Here is a 20,354-nt window from a genome sequence, read left to right as displayed (position 1 = left end):
CAGACAGAAACCCCACACTGGCTGAATGTGTTCCTCGTGAGCCCAGCTCTGACGTTTTGCTGTTCCGAAGGACGAACACTGGCCGTGTTATTTTGTTTCCCATGATACCTCCCTAGCAGATGTCCAACGAACATCTGCCCGATTAACGGAGGTGAATGAGCGAATGGCAGGTTCTGCCTGAACTGAGCCTAACCCTACCAGGACCTGCAAAACCACCCCCATGACCAAATACCAGGATGGTGCAGTGGGGGCGGGTGGAAGCCCTGCACCTCGACTTTTTCAGTTATCCCCAGTGAGGGTACGTGACAGGCATCATCAAACCTAAGCTTAAGAAATCTAGCATGACTTGGGACCCCAGCTGGGCGTCTCCATCTCTCTAGGGACCCAAGGGTAGCAGGGAAAAGTGCCCACGTCTCTTGATCCCCACGGGGCCTGCTCCGAGCCCATGCCGACCAAGAGGACGGTGTGGGGTCTGGCCCGCACTCACCTGCTTGCCGAGTTCAGAGCCTTTCAGGAAGTCGTCCACCGAGGCGCCCCTCCTCTTGAAGTCTGGGGAGTCGTAGGCGTCGTCCTCATCTGAGGCGGCATACTGCCCTGCGCTGCTTCTCTCTAGGAAGACGCTCCTTTTCTCTAACTTGGAAAGAGAAAGGAGGCACACGGGTGAGGCAGGGCCACACTCAGCCCCACCTGCACTCGCAAAACCTTCCGCCCCTCAGAGCCTGGCCAGGCGCCCCCCACACAGTGCTCTGGGCCCAGCTCTGCCACCCTCTCGCTGCCCCAGACCCACCAGAATCTTTTTTTTTTTTTTTTTTTTTTGAGACAGAGTCTCACTCTGTCGCCCAGGCTAGAGTACAGTGGCGTGATCTCGGCTCACTGAAACCTCTGACTCCCAGGTTCAAGCGATTCTCCTGCCTCAGCTTCCCAAGTAGCTGGGACTACAGGTGCCCACCACCATGCCTGGCTAATTTTCGTATTTTTAGTAGAGACGGGGTTTCACTATGTTGGTCAGGCTGGTCTCAAACTCCTGAGCTCAGGTGATCCGCCCGCCTCGGCCTCCCAGACTACTGGGATTACAGGCATGAGCCACCGCGTCCGACCTCTTTTTAACCTTTGAGGTAATATTTGGATACAGAGATGACACCTCATTCCCTCCATTGGTCCCCTCTGCCCAGCTTTTTTAAATACTTTGACCAATTCACATTTGTCTGAAACACAGGACTTGGAAGGATTTGCTTCCTCTCCGGCCCCAGGCTTCCCGGGCTTCCCAGGCTTCCCAGGCTTCCCTGCCTTCACAGCCTTCTTGGGGACCTGGAGCAGGAGTGGAGCCGCATCCCACAGGGCAGCTGCTACCCCGTCCTGCCCACGGCCTCCTCAGAAGCACCATCTCCCAAGCCCGGGGCCTGGGCTCCTGCCTGTCAGCCAATCAGAGCCATGGTGAATTCATATATTCTGAAGGGGGGTTTCCTTTACACAAAGGCCACAAATTCATGTTTAGTATTTTTATTAGTGGTCAATGTTGAAAGAATTAGGAAATTTCACAGAACATTTCCAGTTTTTCAAGCCACGGAGAAGGTGGCTCCCTGCCCAGTGTCACCGTCATCCTCTCTGTCCTAGACATACCTGAGCTGCTGCTCAGCACTGACCTCTCAGGGTGCGTGCCCCGCCTCAGTTTCCCTGGCCTGGCCCCCAGCCCAGAGGAACACTCACAGGAGGATGGTGTAGGGTCCTGGTGAGACCGCACAGGCTGACCCAGCAGGGCCGAGGGCCCTGGCCAGGGCTATGCTGCCGCCTCAGGTGGAAATGGGCTCAACACAGCAGAAGAGACAAGACTGGGTTCTGGGTGGGGGTGCGGACACACGGTCTGGCTCCCAGCCCCACATCTCCACCCCCAGCCCTGCACAGGAGGCATTACTATGCCGGCAGTTTCTCAAAAATTCACGTCCCATTGCACGTGTCATCTGGAACATGGCCCTACCACAATCCAAATGCTCTCTCCTGGACCCAGAAAAGTTCAGTTAGCAGGCATGCAAGTATGTACGCAGGGACCTGTATGCCCACATGTGTTTCTACACACAGGTACAGATGTGTATGTGAGGACACATACAGATACGTGTATCTGTGGGTGCATGTCCATACATGTATAGACACATGTGTGCATGTGTGTGTACATATTTACATGCACACACACACAGAACCTAGGACTCTGCAGCCAGCAAAACCAGGAACAGCCCGGTTCGGGAAACTGGGTCCCGGCCAACTTCCACCGGACAACTCTCAGATCCCTTGTCGCACACCAAGACCGTTGTCTGGATTTTTCTGAGCCTTCTTTCTAAGCCAGGCGAGCGCCTGGCATTTCCTTAGTTATGTGGCTACATATTTGTAAATAAAAAACACCATTTAACTCAATCAGGATCAGGCACATGACAGAGTCCACCAGCAAAGCTATGGGCTGAGCGTGGCCCCCCTCCCGGCAAGCTGGGATGTGGTCCCCCTCCGTGGGCTGGGGAGATGACAGGGCCCCGTCCCATGGGGCTCGGGGACTGAGGAGTCACTGAAGTGGGAGCCTCAGCCTTACCCTGCTGCTCTCAGCCACCCTCTGTGCGGCCTCCCGGGCCATGGCCTTGGCGACAGTAGTGGACACTGGAGTGCCCTGCGGCTGCGGCAGGATGCGGCTGGGTGAGGGTGACCGCCTTCCAGGGCCTGCGGGCGGCTCCAGCGTGTGCCCATGCACAGGGCCAGGTGCACGGCTCTGCTCCCAGGCCTCGTCCATCCTGGCGTGGGGACCCAGGCGCTCGTCTTTGGTATCGGGGACTCCAGAACTTGCTAATGGCTTTGATTGGGGTGCAGGTCTTGGGTGGGGGGTAGGAGGCACCAGGAGCTCGGGGGGAACGGCAGCAACTGCAGAGTCCACGGACTCGCCCTGGGCGGAGAGGGTCCGCACGGTCACGCCCTTGGCCTCCAAGCTCCGCAGCCGCACGAGCTCCACGGCCGTGCTGTCTGCCGTGGGGAAGATGACTTCAGCCACCTGTGGACAAGCAGAGCAGGCTCGCGGGCTGCCTGAGATGAGCCCCGCGGTCCTGCATGGGGAGCCGGCCAGTCGTCTGCCCAGATGCCCGGTGCAAAGGATCACCCCCAGCAATCTCCAACTCCAACCACCACCAGATATGGAAGCTCCAGGAAGTCTTGCAGGGAGGGGGCAGGGACAGGTTCACAGACCTCAGGCACCAGGACCCAGTCAGTGGGAGGGGTTCCGTGAGGCCAGTGACGTCAACTGTTTATCTCCCATCCTCTGGACCCATTCTGAGTAGACGCAGGGCCAGACGGGAGCGAGTGTCAGGTTTAACACTGCCACAGCCGGAGGGGAGAGAGGGGCTCAGGCAGAGGCCAACGTGGGCTTCCAACTGCTGGGAGACAGCAGGGCTGAGGGCTCCTCTGCAGGGGCCAGGGCCCATGCTGGGAGCTTCCTGCCTCAGAGCACAGGAGTCAGCTGGAAGCGGCTCAGGCAGACGCGCTGCCTCTGTTTCCAAGTCACCCCTGCTCCCGCAGGGCAGAGCTGGGGACGGCGGCGAGGAGCAGCTGCTTTTCCAAGCCCTCCCTGAGGGCAGATGCTTCTACTTCACCCCAGGCCGGGCTGGGGGCTGGTGTCCGTGGTTCCCTACACCAGGCACCAGGGATATACCCATTTCTTGGAGTCAAGGCCTGGCCACCTCTTAACGTGCAGACCCAGCAGTGTTTCAAGGCGGGACGTGCCTTTGGCCATGGGTATCATCTTGCTAAGACTCAGTTTGTTGAAATGAATAAGGCAGTCATCAATCAAGAATGTTCTGATACTGGGGGTCCCCTCTCTGGCCCCTGCATTTTTAATACACAGCAGAGCAGGGAAGGGGATGAGTGAGGGGAGGGAGGTGGGGGGAATGCTGGAAATGAGGAAGGGGCCTTGGGGTGGGGTGGGTGGTGAGCCTAACAAGCTCCCCACCCCCACCGGACCCAACGAAAACTCACCCTCTGCCCTTTGGCGTACACGCCGTAGCCGGTAACGTTTGCGCCGTTGGACAGCCCGGAGGGCGTCAGCACGGGTGGTCTCCAGGAGACCCGGATGGTGGCGGGGGTTGCCCCAGCCTGGACAGTGACATCTTGTGGGGGTGCTGGGGGGCCTGGGAGGGGACAGAAGGGAACGGAGGCGTTGAGGGCTCAGCCCTGGCAGGTGAGCCATGACTGGGCTCCGCCCATCTCACCTGAAAACAAGATCATTCAGTAAAGTCACCAGGGAAAAAGAGAAGACACAGTGTTGACAGCACATCAGAAACTGTGGTGAGGTGGGAGGGTGGGGCCGGGGTACACTCAGATACCAGGATGCACAGCTGCCCTTTTCCTTTAAATTCGGCATTTAGTCACCATCTTCTGGGAAATGCAAACCTGAACTGTCTGTGGAACCATCTCCTCACCTGTCCTCAGTCTCTGTGACCCGGCAGAGCCACCTCTGCCCAGGGGTCTCAGGCCTGGTCAGGCAGCCACACGATTGGCTCAGAGGGGGCCAATGAGATGCCGGCATTTGGCAGATCAAACGGAAGAGAGATCTTGGCGGAAAGCAATCCCCCATCCCCCTGCCTGCCCTGGTCCTCTCACCTTTCCTTCTCTCTTTTCTCTCCCTCTACCCTCTGCCTGGACCTCACATTCCCCATCTTACCGCACCATGAAACTGAGCAAAACTGAAGATGAAGAGACCAGGTCTGATGACATCATTGAACCTGAGAATCCATTTCTGCATGTGTGTATACGTGTGTGTGTGTAAATGTTTGCGTATGTATGGGTATATGTGTGTATGTGTGCATATGTGTGTATATGTGGGTGTGTTTGTGGATGTGTATGTATGTTCATGTGTACGTATGTGTGTGTGCATGTATGTGTGTATATGTGTGTGTATAGATGTAAGTGTATGTATGTGTGTAGATGTGTGGGCATGTGTGTATGCAGGTGTATGTAGATGCATGTGTATGTATATATGTGTTTATGGGTATACGTGTTTGTGGGTGTGTATGTGTGTATGTATAAGTGTGTATTTGCGTGTGTCTATATGTGTGTGCGAGTCTGTGGGTCTGTGGGGCTGTCTGTGGGGGTGTGTATGGGTGTATGTGGGTCTGTGGGGGTGTCGGTGGGGGTGTCTGTGGGTGTATATTTGTGTATGTGGGTCAGTGGGGGTGTCTGTGGGCCCGTGTGTGGGGGTGTATGTGTATTTGTGTATGTGGGTCTGTGGGGGTGTCTGTGGGGGTGTGTATATGTACTTGTGTATGTGGGTCTGTGGGGCTGTGTGTATGTCGGGTGTGTGTGAGTATAAGCACATCCATATCTCCCACCAGCTGTGTTACTCTGAAGAACCCCAACCTTGCACCACCATCCCTGGGCATGGCTAACCCTGGCCGTACCTGCACCACTGTCCCCGGGCATGGCTAACCCTGGCTGTATCTGCACCATCGTCCCTGGGCATGGCTAACCCTGGCCATATCTGCACCACCGTCCCTGGGCATGGCTAACCCTGGCTGTATCTGCACCACCGTCCCTGGGCATGGCTAACCCTGGCTGTATCTGCACCACCGTCCCCGGGCATGGCTAACCCTGGCCGTACCCAAGACCATGGGGGATGGTACATGGGGTGTGGTTGGACACGAATTCTGAGAAATGCTGACCTATGTGTGATTGTCCCAACTACACCCTCTTCCTCCAACACAGACATGTCCCTCCAGTTTACATCCCACTCTGAGACCTTGTTCCCAGTCACTGGGGTGAGCCTGGGGACCCACCTCTGTGCTAAGGGCTCCTCCTCTACCTGACTCTCTCCATCTCAAAGTCAGTTCCAGGGCAGCCTTTCCTGAAGGCCCCAGGAGATGTGCCCTTTACCTCCTGACTCCCCATGGAGTGCCCATGTCTGGTGTTTCTCTTTCTTCACCCCCAGCACTCATCAGAATTCATCACAGGAGGCATCTGTGAAGAGCAGGTGGCCTCATTATCCCGGCGTTCTTGATCAACTCCGGGCAGTTGGGGAGGAAATAAAATGTCGCGTGTAACACAGATGAACTGACCCTGCCTACGTTAGCTGCTACCTGGACATGCCATCCCCCTCAGGCAGCGTCTGTCCCCCCGGACGTGCCGTTCCCCTCAGGCAGCGTCTGTCCCACCGACCCCTGACACCACTGCTCTGTCAGGCTCTAGTTAACCAAAGGTTTCATGAATACCAGAGCGGGCAGTGGAGGCTTCCGGAGGTGGGGATGCCGCTGCCCAGTAACTCAGCAGCACTGGGACCCTGGCGAGTCGGAGAGCGAGACGACAAAGGAGGTGTCCACACTCACCCCACCTCCCTACCATCTCCCCAGGAAAGGAAGGGGGCACATCACACTCCCCGTTTGAGCAGAGGAAGCAGAAAAGGACCCTGGAGTTTACATCGTGGAGAAAATACCTTCTGTGATGAAACGTGTCTCTTTTATACAAGCCATGTAGGTGTCGTGTGCATCGTATGCATGCTTAGTGGCGCCCACCTGTAATCCCAACACTTTGAGAGGCTGAGGCGGGCAGATCACAAGGTCAGGAGTTTGAGACCAACATGGTGAAACCCCATCTCTACTAAAAATACAAAAATTAGCCAAGTGCGGTGGCAGGTGCCTATAATCCCAGCTACTCAGGAGGCTGAGGCAGGAGAATTGCTTGAAATCAGGAGGTTGCAGTGAACCGAGATTGCACCACTGCACTCCAGCCTGGGTGACAGAGCAAGACTCCATCTCAAAATAATAATAATAATAATAATAATATATTTATAATAATAATAATTGTTATTATTTACAAGGACGAGAAAGAAGGAATGATTCCAAGAGGCGTGTAGGCACTTCCAGCCACTATCCCACTCAATAAGTATGTGTCCGGGGGTGCATGTGACACAGAAGATGCAACCATGTTCCCCGGGGGGATTCACTTCCCTCCTGTCTTTTGTAGGATGAGTCTCTTGCTGATGCAAGTACTCAAAGAAAAACTGCCAACATGGTCCCCAACATGCTCCAAGAACTCCTGCGCGCGTGCACGCACACACGTCCTGTGCTTCACGGGTGACCTAAGGGATTTTCCAGGGTCATGTTGTCAGGATGGGGATTGCGGCTTCTGCCTGCCCCACCTTCTTTCCCCACGAACAGGGTGACAACCTGGTGTTCTCGCCCTGGGGGACCCATGGAAGGACACAGGGCTCACCTGCAGGCAACGTGGAGAACTCCACAAAGGCCTCCTTCTTCTCCCTTTGCTCCAGCGGGAGCTGCCACGGCATCTGGTGGGGTTTGGCCAGAACCTTCACCTTATAGGCCATGTTGGGCCTGAGATTGAAGAACTGGTACTTGTACCTGGCGGCCTTGACGATGTCGAACTCCTCCTCGTTGAGGAAGATGACGTGGCTGTAGTTGCTGTTGGTGGGCAGCCAGGAGAGCTGGGCGGAGATCTGCGTGATGTTGTCCACCCGCAGGTGGGAGGGGGCCACCACCACGTCCTTGCCCACCAGCAGCGTGCACTGCAGCGCGTCCGAGCTGCCCCTGCTGGTGACACACTGCACGGAGATGCGGTAGGTGCAGGCTGCCATGTTGAGCTTCTCGATGAGGGCTTTAGTTCTGCTCCCCAGGGAGAGGTTCATGCGCGTCTCCTTGTCCACCAGGACGTTGTAGCTGCTCACGGTTCCCCATCCTGGCGGCACCGCCGGGGGCTCCCAGCCCACAATAACACTTTTGGCGAGTTGTTTGATAAGGGTGATTTTTCTAGGGTAAGGCACGATGTCTTCTCCGATGTCGTCGATGTTCACGTCCAGGGTCCCGGCACTGTTGTCGGTGATGCCCGCGTCCGTATGGGTTGGGGAGTGGAGGTCCAGGATGTGCTCTCCCTCCAGGCCGATGCCGGAATGGTTGATGAAGTTTTGATCCTGCTCGTTCCCCAGCGTGCTTGCCAGCCGCGACTCGTTGTCCTGCACAAAGTCCACGAAGTTGGAGGGCACCAGACCCCTCTGGCCATCGAGGAGCTCTCCTGTTGGGTACAAGGACAGAGTTATCGCTCAGCCAACACAGCAGGGGCCCCGAGACCCCCAGCGTACTCCCACCTCCCCCACCAGGACCATAAGGCAGAGCAACAGGGTTGCCCTAGGGCTCCTCCACTGTTCCCAGGAGTCCATGCTGGGGCCAGCTCCACACCCACCATCTAAAGAGCCAGCTCCTCCAGCCCCATGGCCCAGTCTTCTTTTCTCCATATTTATCGCAACCTGAAACCGTCATGTTTGTGTGTCCATGTACCTACACTGACTACCCCCTCCTAACACGAACAACACTCGGGGACAGCAGGGATCTCACGACGACTGAATGCCCAGCCCTAGAGTGACAGCTCGCTCACAACAGTGCACAGGAAAGATCTGTTAGAAGGACAAGTCAGTCAACTCAGTGGCTTTTGGAGATTAAGAAAATAAACATCTTACTATGATTTTTGAGTATAAGAATTAAAAGGTGATTTCCTGTCCCCCTTGAAAAGCACTGGGCACATCTTAACGATTCCACAACGTGTCCAATTTGATGTGAAACAAAACTATCAATTGGGTGTCAGAACCACAAGTTGAGTTGCAAAAAAAATGTCCAAGTAGCTCTTGTGGCTAAGAGTGGATGTAGTGGGGACCGCCGTATTTTGTGAAACTCTATGTGCTTTCTTCATTAGTAGGGCTCATGAGGCTGCTAACAGCAGATGGCCAGAAAATGGAGAAGCGTTCAGAGCTTCAAAGATGAAGCAAATTGGATAATCTCCCAGCACAGACCCAGAATGGACCGTTTCCCCCAATTCATCATGAGGCATCCACAGACCCACAGAGAGAGGCTGGGAAATGCCAAGCATTGAATTCTGCACCCGAAAGACCCTGTGCCTCAGGGGAGCATGTGATGTGTTGTGGGCCAGGCGAAGACATGTCAACCATTTCATTAGCCCTGGATTCTAAAAAAATAAATAAGAAGGACTTGGATTCAGTTCCAAACCTCCACCTAGGGTGTGGGTCTGCAAGAGTCAATCCTTTGCACTGAGGATACACTATTTAAAACTCCTTAGTTTGGAGGAGATGGTGGTGATGACGACGATGGTGGTGGTGATGAGATGGTGATGGTGATTATGAGGATGATTATAATGGTGGTGGTGATAGTGATAGCCACTATTTATTGAACAATCACTGTGTGCTAAGCTCTGTCCTAAGACCTTCATATCTATTACCTCATTTATCCTCACAGACCCTCTATGAGGTGGGTACTATTACTATCTCCATTCTACAGCAGAGAAAGCTGAGGCACAGCCAGGTGAAGGAAGTTTCCTGCTGTCACACGGACAATGGAGTCCTGAGTTTTGATCCCTGCCTGCAAAGAGGCTCCTGGAAAGCTTCTGTGGACTCAATGCGTGGTGAGAAAGTTCCAGAGATTTCAACACAGGTTCTCTGGCAGCTGTCTTGGGCACATATCTCTGTGCTTATGTGAAAATCAGTGGTGATAATGTGGACTTATGGGAAGAATTCAAATTGCTTTGCTACCAGCTGTGGTGAGAGTTCTTGGCTGGACCATCCAGAGCCAAGAAGAGCTGCTGGTGAGCGAGTGGTGAGCGAGGCAGCTCGCCTGCTGGGCTCCCGCTCACGGACGCCTCGAGAGGCAACACGACCTTACCCCAGTTAAACACCCAGGAAAAGCACCCAGGGCTTCCATCGGCTCTGAGAAAACAGCATGAGGTCACGAAAGAGAAACTAGCTCAGCACGAAAGATTCCATCTGCTCAGGGGGAAGAGGAAGAAACCAAGACCACGCTATTTGTCCAGGGCAGTTGAAATGTATAGGGAATTAGGGAATCAAACCCTTTAGAACATTGATTTATGAACTGCTGGTGCTGTTAACATGTTTATTCTCAAGCTAAAAAGGCAACGAAAGGTGGAGCACTTCAGATGGAGGATTTACATTCCCTGATTTCAAATTTGGAGAGGAGACCTCGAGGGAATGAGCAGGGATGACCTGGGGTCACCCCCTAAGTTGACAACAGTGCCTCAACGTCAAGGAGATGGATGGCCTTCCACAGGTGCCAAGGGCTACCTTCCCATGAGATCACCTGCAGCAGAATGAGGCTCTGCCAGGAGGATGCCTCTGGGAGACCCCAAGGGAGCTGGGCTGAAAGACAAGAGCAGGACAGACCCTTCTGGAAGCAGAGGGTCCATCAGCCCCGTGCATCTGGGAACAGCTGCCAAAAGCTCTGCAGAGATGAGCAGAAAACATGTACCATGTGTCAGAGGTCAGCCTGGAGCTGAACACTGGAAACCGCACTCAGTTTTCTTTCCAGTCATCAAAGAGGGGAAACCTGGTAACTATGGAGTGGGGAAGGGTCAGAGCGGAGGGCTGGGCAGCCGGGAGTATGGTGGGAGCCCTGCCCGTCTATCAGGGCCCTGGATGAAGTGGTTTGCGGGGTGGACCAGCCCAGCCTATGTCCGTCACAGCCATGTTCCAACAGAGACCTTCGTAGAACCCGTCCTCATCCATGTCTCCATAGACGTAGAGGTATTTTCCCGCCGTGAGGGGCAGCTCGGCTTCGGGGTTCTCGTTCGGTCCATCGAAGGGGTTGTAGCTGCAGGGAAAACACAGTCACTTCGTTAGAGGCTCTGGAGGACACAGCCCACACCCCTGCCCCCGCAGAACGCTGGGCGGGCACACGGCTTCTCTCCCACTCCTAGGGAATTACAAACCCCCATGATCGTTCAGGGCTGAGGAGTTCTCTGTACAGTGGAAATCCAGGCCACTGCTGGCTCACACACACAGATTTAATGTAAAAATGCAATTCTGAAACAAAGTTATATGCTCAGAACTCTTTGCATCAGATAACAGGTTTATCATTCTGACATTTTGTTCACGTAACTATACGTCTCCCAATTGACAAGCAAATGTGAAGAAAATTAACCCTATAATCTTTCAATAATATAATTTAGTGAAAACAGAATCATATACACTATTTAGCAACCTGCTTATTTTCACCTTAAAGATAGCATCTGTACTTCCACCTCATGAAATACTATTTTTATCATATCCTTTTAAATGGGTGTAGAGTATTCCACTGAACATATTAACATATTTAACCAGTTTCCTAATGTTGGGCATTGAGGTTTCTTCTTACTTTTGGCTAATATAGTGTTGCATTATGTATTCTTATAAACATATTTTTGCACACTTCCACAATTTCTTCCTAATGATAAATCCTAGGAAATATATTTGTTTGGTCAAAGGCACCTACATTTTTAAGGTCTTGGGTGTGGATAGTCAAAATGCTCAGAAAAACAGGTGCATGATTTTACCCTCCCCCACCCCACCCCCAGGAATATGAGAGTATCCATATTCTCCAGTCCTCAGCGTATTGAGATTAATAATTTTCAAAGCCATGTCCAACTTGGAAAATCAAACACATGAAACAAATTCAGATGAATTGAGGATTTTCTAAATAAAAGGTGAATTAACTAAAAATAACAGTGAGTAACTCATTAAAAATGAAAATAACATTAGAGTTGGAGAAGATAGCCAGGCACTGTGATATTATAATTATGATATAAAAATGATACGCATCAGTGGCACAACGCTGAGAGGCTATTGCACGCAGACACACAGGGCCACAGTCGGCGGGGCCAGGATGAAGACCCAGGCCCACCCCTCGCTCCCTCAGTCCCGTCCTTGCTGTGTGTGGAGCAGGTCCAGGCGCAGCCATTCACGGAACCCTCAATGCCAGCACAGGGGCAGCGCCGGCTGGTGTCCTCTGAGCCTGGCACATGCTGAGGTGGCTTCCCAGCCAAGCAGAGGCCTGGCGCACCACAGACGCCTTCCTTTCCGATCATGAGCCTGGTCCAGCGAGGCTACCACATGCGACCTATGATGGCCAACCTCGTGGGTGCGCCTGCGTGTGGACCCTGGAGGCCACCCAACCTCGTGGGTGCTCAGGCAGATGCTGCCACGAACTGCATGGATGCAGCCATGGGACACGTCGGGAATGGGGACTCGATTGAGACAGAGGTAGATCAGGGGTCACTCAGCACCGGAGACGGGGGAAGAGGGACGGGTGATCACACACGGAAATGGGTCCTTGGGAGCAACGGGAGCCTCCCACATGTGACCGTGGCATCTGCAAGCACAGCAGTGGCCCTGGGCAGCACACTGCAAATGGGAGAACTGTGTGGTGAGGACCATCTCACCATACAGCTGACGAAAGGAAGGATGGTGATGAACGTGTCAGCCTCACCCTGGACCTCGGGTGGGAAGGCCCCAGGAGCCCTCAGCAAGGCATTCCTCGTGGCGGAGACCGCGCCAGATGGAAGGGAGGAGATGTGGACACTGAGGCAGCCCCTGCATGGAAGGCGGGCAGAGGCCGCTCGGCACCCAGAGTGAGCACCCAGGAGGCTTTCGGTTTGCAGAAACGTCTAAGCAGGTGGCTGAATAATGGCAGCAAGAGGAGACACTGATTAGACCCAGGGTGGAAAACACAACCCCCCCTCCCACCTACATCTACCTGCAAAGCTACCTCTCAGGGGCTCTGAGGACATCCGGAAATCTCAGAACCTACATCTACCGGCAACGCCACCTCTCAGAGGCTCTGAGGACATCCGGAAATCTCAGAACCTACATCTACCGGCAACGCCACCTCTCAGGGGCTCTGAGGACATCCAGAGAACTCAGAACCTACATCTACCTGTGAAGCCACCTCTCAGGGGCTCTGAGGACATCCAGAGAACTCAGTACCTACATCTACCTGTGAAGCCACCTCTCAGGGGCTCTGAGAACATCCAGAGAACTCAGTACCTACATCTACCTGTGAAGCCACCTCTCAGGGACTCTGAGGACATCCAGAGAACTCAGAACCTACATCTACCTGTGAAGCCACCTCTCAGGGGCTCTGAGGACATCCAGAGAACTCAGAACCTACATCTACCTGTGAAGCCACCTCTCAGGGGCTCTGAGGACATCCAGAGAACTCAGAACCTACATCTACCTGTGAAGCCACCTCTCAGGGGCTCTGAGGACATCCAGAGAACTCAGAACCTACATCTACCTGTGAAGCCACCTCTCAGGGGCTCTGAGGACATCCAGAGAACTCAGAACCTACATCTACCTGTGAAGCCACCTCTCAGCGGCTCTGAGGGCTTTCAGAAAACTCAGAAACAGCTCTCTCGGGGACCCGCCACTACATGCCCCTCACAATTTGACTTGGTTTGGTTTCAGGGTGGTTGGACAGGAAAAAAAAAGGCATAAATCCATCACCAGTAAAACATGAATGCCACTGAAAGAGTGAGATAAGGAGAATGTGCGTGGGCCATGGCTGGTGATGGCCGTGGGAGAGGCAGATGGGCAGGCTCGTCGCGTCCCCGCTCCTGGGGCCGTACCAGCCGTGGGTCAGTCCTCGGGGGACATTAGCTCTAGGGCAGCTCCCCCAGAATAAGCCGTGCCCTCTCCACAGAAGTGGCAGGAACACGAGCCCAGTGGCCCTCTGAGGTTGGCCATCACAGGTCACATGTGGTAGCCTCGCTGGACCAGGCTCATGATCGGAAAGGAAGGCGTCTGTGGTGCGCCAGGCCTCTGTCTGGCTGGAAAGCCACCTCAGCATGTGCCAGGCTCAGAGGACACCAGCCGGCGCTGCCCCTGTGCTGGCATTGAGGGTTCCGTGAATGGCTGCGCCTGGACCTGCTCCACACACAGCAAGGACGGGACTGAGGGAGCGAGGGGTGGGCCTGGGTCTTCATCCTGGCCCCGCCGACTGTGGCCCTGTGTGTCTGCGTGCAATAGCCTCTCAGCGCTGTGATGCTGTCCTCCAGCACCGTGATAGACGAGCGGATGGTGGGTCTGCCCCCACCCGGGTGCAACCAGCATTCGTGTCTGCCTGGGCCGGATTCAAACTGGGGAGCCCACAGCCCAGGGCAGCTACCCAGTGCTTCTGCTACCTGAACCTCGGAAATGGGTTTGCATCGGTGAAATTGGCACATTACCAACGAGCAAAACATGATCCACTGATCCTCTTAATGGTTGTTAGAAATAGCTCTCGCTGGAGAAAGCAACAGGTATTCGAGGTGTACCAATTGGCTTAAATCAAGAGTCACCCCCTTTGCACGAGCAGAGTTTAAGGATCTAGTGAGGGTGGGATCTACACTGAAGCTTGGTCCCTAAACAGATCACGGGGGACTCTGGCTGCCCGATGCCAGCTGAAGGGCAGGGATATCTGCCTCTGAAATACCGTCAGGTCCGCCTGAGGCCAAGCCCGCACTCAGAGCTGCTGGAGCATCTGTGAGACAAAAGGCTGGGTCTTCACGAGTGTGAGGAAATGGGGGTCAACTGCTGTGTCTTGGGCCTGCTGCCCCTGGCTGATGAATTCCCAAGTGTCCGCCTGCAGGCAGAGTTGGCTGCAGCTTGCTCTCCTTTCAATCAGGTAGTGCAGTCCTGGGGATCTCTCGTCCCCACCCATGTCCACCCTGCGGAGGCTCCCGTGGAGGACCTGAGAGGTGTGCGGGACAAAACTGGCTCTCGTTCCTTCTCAGCGAGCACGAGCACTGAAGGCCCCTGCAAGGGAAGCCCACTCAGTGGCTGTTATCGCAGCGAGATGCAGCCTGCAGCACCCGGCAGAGGGTGAGGATGCGGGAGAGCAGGGTGCTGGACGCGTCCCCTCTCACTCTCACTGGCGGGGACTGGGGCTCTGGACGCGTCCCCTCTCTCACTGGCAGGGACTGGGGCTCTGGACACGTCCTCTCACTCTCGGGGGTGGGGACTGGGGCTCTGGACTCGTCCCCTCTCACTCTCGCTGGCGGGGACTGGGGCTCTGGACTCGTCCCCTCTCACTCTCGCTGGCGGGGACTGGGGCTCTGGTCGCGTCCTCTCACTCTCGGGGGTGGGGACTGGGGCTCTGGACACGTCCCCTCTCACTCTCACTGGCGGGGACTGGGGCTCTGGACACATCCCCTCTCACTCTCACTGGCGGGGACTGGGGCTCTGGACTCGTCCCCTCTCATTCTCGCTGGCGGGGACTGGGGCTCTGGACTCGTCCCCTCTCGCTCTCGGGGGCGGGATGTCCCCTGGAAAGACACACTCATGGCCAAACCCCTGCAACTGTGAACGGGACCTTATCTGGAAATAGTCTTTGGGAATGTGATGGACTTGGGTCATACTGCAGTGGGGCAGACTCCAATCCAGGGACGGGCATCCTTAAAGGAAGTGGGGAGAACACACAGAAACAGGCACAGGGAGGCGGCTGGGCAGGATGGAGGCAGAGACTGGAGCTACACAGCTCCAAGCCAGGGCCACCTGGGCTCCCGGCAGCCAGAAGAAGCAAGGACCCCTCCTTGGAGCCCTCGGAGGGTGAGACCCCCCCCGATACCCCCATCTCAGACTTCTGCCTCCAGAGTTGGGAGAGGAGAAACCCGTGGTTTCAGGCCACCAGGTTTGTGACCTGCTGTCATGGCAGCCCCGGGAGACTCGCGTGCCACCCAAACTCTCTCCACCGAACTCTGCTCAGCCTCCAGACCAGGCTGAAATCCCACCTTCTTCTCGTGCCCTGGGAGAAGGGAACCTCTCAGCCCCCCGAGTGTTCCCAGACCCAATATCTCATCTGCCCCACTCACAGGGGCTTGGTGGACGCAGAGAGGCCGCGCTTACCTATAGCGGGCAACACAGAGGTGGACCTTCCCCGAGTATCTCTGCTTTGAGGTATTGGAATTCCGTTCATTCTCCATCTACGGAAAAGGCAATGGGTGTGCGGGGTATGGAAGCTGGAGGTGTCCCACTCCCTTCCCGCGGCAACGGGAAAGCCCCTCACAGCTTCCTGGGCCCCAGGAGAGACGGCCTGAGACTGTGGCACTCCCAGGAGGCACTGCCACCCGCACCCCCACATACAAGTCCGGACAGGAAGGTGGTCCCTCAGTGTGCACCCCTTATCACACGGGCCCCTTCTGTGTTTGTGGAGAACCCAGTCCCCAAACAGCAAGGTAAGGCTCGAAGGCAGGGCCTTCCCCCAACAGAATTCAGGGCGTGAGACACTCAGGGCGCCAGGCCCTGTGGGGTCCGTGGAAGACACAGAGCTGCATGCTGCTTTGGGCACTTGGCCCTCCAGGGGCTCAGTCTATGGAAGAGGCCCCCCACCACCCCACATGCCCAGTGCCTCAGGAGGACGACATGGGGAGGTGGTGGGAGCTGCCATGTCCCCCCAGCCCCCACCCTCTCTTCCTGTCTCGGGGTTTGTGGAGTGTGGGGGGCTCTACCCAGTGTCTCCTACAGCAATCCTGGGAGTCAGTGGGCGTGGCCTTTTCTCATAGGGGTGGGGGTGAAATTGAGCATGTGTGCAACCCCCAGTTATTCCACTCTCACTCCCCCCAGCGCATTCCCCACACAAGCTGGAACAGTCTTTAAGCAGGAATTAGACCACATCACCCCCTGCCTTAACAGCTTTCAGTGGCTTCACCTCGGACTCAGACCAAAAGCCAAGCGCTGTCCTCTGCCCCGGCCTCAGCTCGTCCCTGCCCCGGCCCCCCTCCAGCCACACCAGCCCCTTCCCATCAATGCGACAGGACAGGACTCGCAGGGCCCGTCCCCGACCTCCACAGGCCCCTCCCGGCCAGCTCGGCATCAACGGCCTCGCTGTGTCATCCTCGCACCCTTCGACGGGATTTGCTTTTCTAAACGCTGCCTCGCCAGTGTTCTCTCTGCTCCGCCTTAGAATACGGACCTCACCTGTGTTCACAGCGGGGCCCCTACATCCCAGCACATAGTCGGGCCAGGGAATTAACAGGGGCAAAGGGAAGAACCAACCAGAAGGAAGAGAGGGAGGAGGATGGGGAAGGAAACACGGGACAGACTGGCCAACATCCACACCAGACACACATGGCACAGGCAGGCCCGGCGGCCCCTGTGGGACGGGACTCACGTCTGACTCAGATCTGCATCTTGGGCTACCGGATCTCGACAGAAAGGTGGGCTTGGCGGACAGAGGCTCCGGACTGTCACCAGGCTGCGGAAGGGGCCGGATATATTCACCGATCGCAGAGCCGCCTCCAATAGCGCTCTCCTGACCTGGCCACGAACATTAAAACAAGTTGAAACAAATATACAAATAACATCGTAAAAGTGCGTTGGTCATGTGCCTACCCGGGGTACCTTTCCCCTCTTTGACAACAGTCGCTGCATTTCATTTTGGGGTCCACCCGTCTCCCGCTCACCATCTACGTAGGCTGGTGTGACCCCACCCTCAGCTCTGGGCCCGTCCAGCTGGCAGGTTCACCCTGGTGGTAATGCTTCTTTGGGAGCACAGGACGAGGACCGGCCCAGGCAGAGGGAACTAAAGGAGAGTTGATGGCAAAGAGGCTGCTCCTTTCCATGGCTTAAAATGGAGCGGCTGTGAAGCTCTGGGAAGCCGCCAACCTCCTGCACCTGCAAGAGGAGCGTTCCGTGAGGACGGCACCTGCTCACAGTGAGAACGAGGGAAAGTGGATCCTGGCGATGGGCTTGGAGCCCCTGGTTCAAGATGTGCCTGAAGCCGCATCCTGGCTCTTCACCTGCTCCAGGTGACAGACACACTCCTTTTTGCTCACATCAGTGTAGGCTGGCTTTGCTGTCACTTGTGAACCAGAGTCCTAACTGGCCAGAGAGGTGGGTTTGTGGCTAAAATATACTCTTGATGAGAGATTTGCAAGGACTGAAATAGTTCTCATTCCATCCTATCCTCCTGGGGTCTCAGGGGCTGCTGAGCCCTGTCCTGGTGGCCTGGAAAGGAGGATTGAGCACCGTGACGAACGCTGCCCTTTAACCAGGATCCAGGTGTGAAACACGATGCGGCTGCTTTCCTTCCCAAGCTCTCCGCTACTAGGAATGATGACGCCTCCTCCCTGGGGTCCCTGGTCCCTCTGTCGCTGTCTCATCCTAACAGTCACCTCACTGATGAATATGAATTGCTGAGTCCAAATCGGGAAGGATAAAATGATTTAAAAAGCCATCAGGAATGTTCCATAACAGCTGCCCTAGGAGCCGCCCCTGGCAGGCCCCACAGCTCCAGGCTGCAGTGAACAGCAGGACAGCACCACCACGGCAGGGAATTGGAACTGGGGCAGCCCTGCCCCGCGGTCCCCTGTGAGAACATCCGATCCTGGAGGGCAGGACCTCGTTTTATTCACTGTAACATGGCTCGGCGTGCAGCAGGTGCAAAGTGAACACTGAACGAGTCAGCTCCCAGAAGCCTCGGAAACTCAGCCGAGAGAAGGGCCTGCTGCAGCTTCTCCAGTTCCGACTGGCATTGCTGCTTCTCCTCTGCTCCCAGCCACGAGAGTCACCTGGACCAGTGAAACTCGACGGGCGTGGCAGGCTCCACTTGTGGGCAAAAGCCACTTTTCCTCCCCACACAGTGGCCAGGGAACTTTCCAGAGAGGAAACGCTGTCCTCCGGCGTTCCGAGACTGGGGGGGTTTGTGACTGCAGCAGAACTTATAGCCCTTCCTGCCTGACACCGCAGCCACGGTGAACAGCAGGGGACAGCACAGCCGATGGAGGCGATGTGAACACAGCAGTCACCTTGTATTCACACTTAACTTACCCGAACCTAACTCTCTAGGGAAACATAATGTAATCCCCATGGAAGCTTCTACCTGCCGCTGTGCCTGAGAAGAGAGGGTGAGATTAGAAACAAAACATGCAGTGCCTTCAAGTGGGGCTGGCTCCCACCGGCCCCTCGAGATGTGAACACCACCCTCTCTCATGATGGGAATGCTTCAGAATACGTATGTTCTAGAAAAATATGGCTCAAAAAAATGTTGACTCAAAAAACCCAGCTCCCATACTGGAAGGAAAGCTGGCTGTGCTGAGGGGGGTGCAGGCGGGGATAGGAGAGGCCACGCCTCTCCCCAACGTGCTCCTTCCTAGGAGGTTGCCAGGGACAGTTTGGTCCGTGAGCAACGCCTGCCTCCCATACTGACTGCAGAGCCTCACTCTGTCAGAGGGGCCTCCCCATACAGGACGCGAGTCCCTTGGTGGCCGCCCCAGCCACAGGCCAGAGGAGCCCTGGGTGAAAGCATAGGTGAGTGACGGCACATCCGCCTGGGACCCCTTCTGTGTCTTGTGGCCAGCCCTGCACCTTCCACCACCCTCTGTCTCAGGTCCGTGTGGGAGGAAGATCTGTGGCAGATGAACAGATAAAAAATACAGATATGAACACAATGGGATGTTATCCGGCCTCAGGAAAGAAGGACACCCAGCCCTTTATGACAACATGAGGGACCTGGAGGACTCTCTGCTGCGTGGAATAACCCAGGCACAGAGAGACAAATGTGGCATGGACAGCCCCCACTTACATGTGAAACCTCAACAAGGCCAACTCGCAGAAGCAGAGATCAGAACAGTGGTTACCAGGGGCTGGGCCCGGGGCTGTTGGTTGAAGGGCACAAGATGAATACGCTCTGGGGATCTGCACAGAAACGTGAATGCAGCAAAAATGCTGGATTGTAGGCCAGGGCAGCGGCTCACACCTGTCATCCCAGCACTTTGGGAGGCCAAGGCAGGTGGATCACCTGAGGTCAGGTCACCATCCTGGCCAACATGGTGAAACCCTGTCTCTACTGAAAATACAAAACTTAGCCGGGCGTGGTGGCGGGTGCCTGTAATTCCAGCTACTTGGGAGGCTGAGGCAGGAGAATCGCTTGAACCTGGGAGCGGAGGTAGTGAGCAGAGATCACACCACTGCTCTCCAGCCCGGGCAACAGAGTGAGACTCCATTGCAAAAAAAAAAAAAAAAAAAAAATGCTGGATGATAGACTTGAAGTTTGCCAAGGAGGCAGATCTTAAGGGTTTTTACCATGAAAAGAAAAGGTAACCACGTGAGGACGTGGATAGGAGGTGGTATGTTAATTAGCCTGGCTGTGGTGATTATTTTGCAACTGATTTATGTTACACAGGATCAAGCTGTACACCTTAAATATATATGATTTCTAATTATCCACTATACCTCAAAGTTGGAAAAAATGTACAAAAATAAGTAAACACAGAGGGGGAAAATGTACAAAAATAAGTAAACCCAGAGAGTGAGGGAAGAAAGAATAAAACAAGAGGAGACCCTCAGCAGAGGCCTGGAAGAGGGACCTGTGCTGTCTGCAGGGCGGAGTGTCCTGGTGGGATCGGGGTGTGTGGAGCAGCTCTCTGGAGGCGCTGGTGTCCGCCACCATAAGTGACATGCACTGTGAGGAGAATGCCAGGGCAATGCCAGGGGAGACGGGCATGGGCCATGCCAGGGGACCCCTGGTGGGCGAAGAAAGAGTGATTAAATGAGCTGGGTTCATTAGGAGGGT

General features: G+C 55.3%; 1 protein-coding gene across 28 annotated transcripts in view; it reads right to left on the bottom strand.

Moving 5' to 3' along the window:
- LOC105490530 (RIMS binding protein 2) overlaps window positions 1-20,354 on the bottom strand; it is a 404,804-nt gene that overhangs the window by 44,795 nt on the left and 339,655 nt on the right. For all 28 annotated transcript variants that reach the window (XM_071070782.1, XM_071070781.1, XM_071070784.1 and 25 more), the window contains 7 exons: window positions 16,953-17,098; window positions 15,689-15,765; window positions 10,531-10,640; window positions 7,231-8,043; window positions 4,003-4,154; window positions 2,576-3,025; window positions 488-634 (listed from right to left, as the gene is read on the bottom strand). In XM_071070782.1, the coding sequence (XP_070926883.1) occupies window positions 488-634; window positions 2,576-3,025; window positions 4,003-4,154; window positions 7,231-8,043; window positions 10,531-10,640; window positions 15,689-15,765; window positions 16,953-17,098 (1,895 nt within the window). The remainder of the gene's footprint in view (window positions 1-487; window positions 635-2,575; window positions 3,026-4,002; window positions 4,155-7,230; window positions 8,044-10,530; window positions 10,641-15,688; window positions 15,766-16,952; window positions 17,099-20,354) is intronic.

This window comes from Macaca nemestrina, chromosome 10 (assembly GCF_043159975.1).
Source record: "Macaca nemestrina isolate mMacNem1 chromosome 10, mMacNem.hap1, whole genome shotgun sequence".
In the NCBI taxonomy this organism is placed as follows: domain Eukaryota; kingdom Metazoa; phylum Chordata; class Mammalia; order Primates; family Cercopithecidae; genus Macaca; species Macaca nemestrina.
This window is presented reverse-complemented; position numbering and strand designations above follow the sequence as displayed.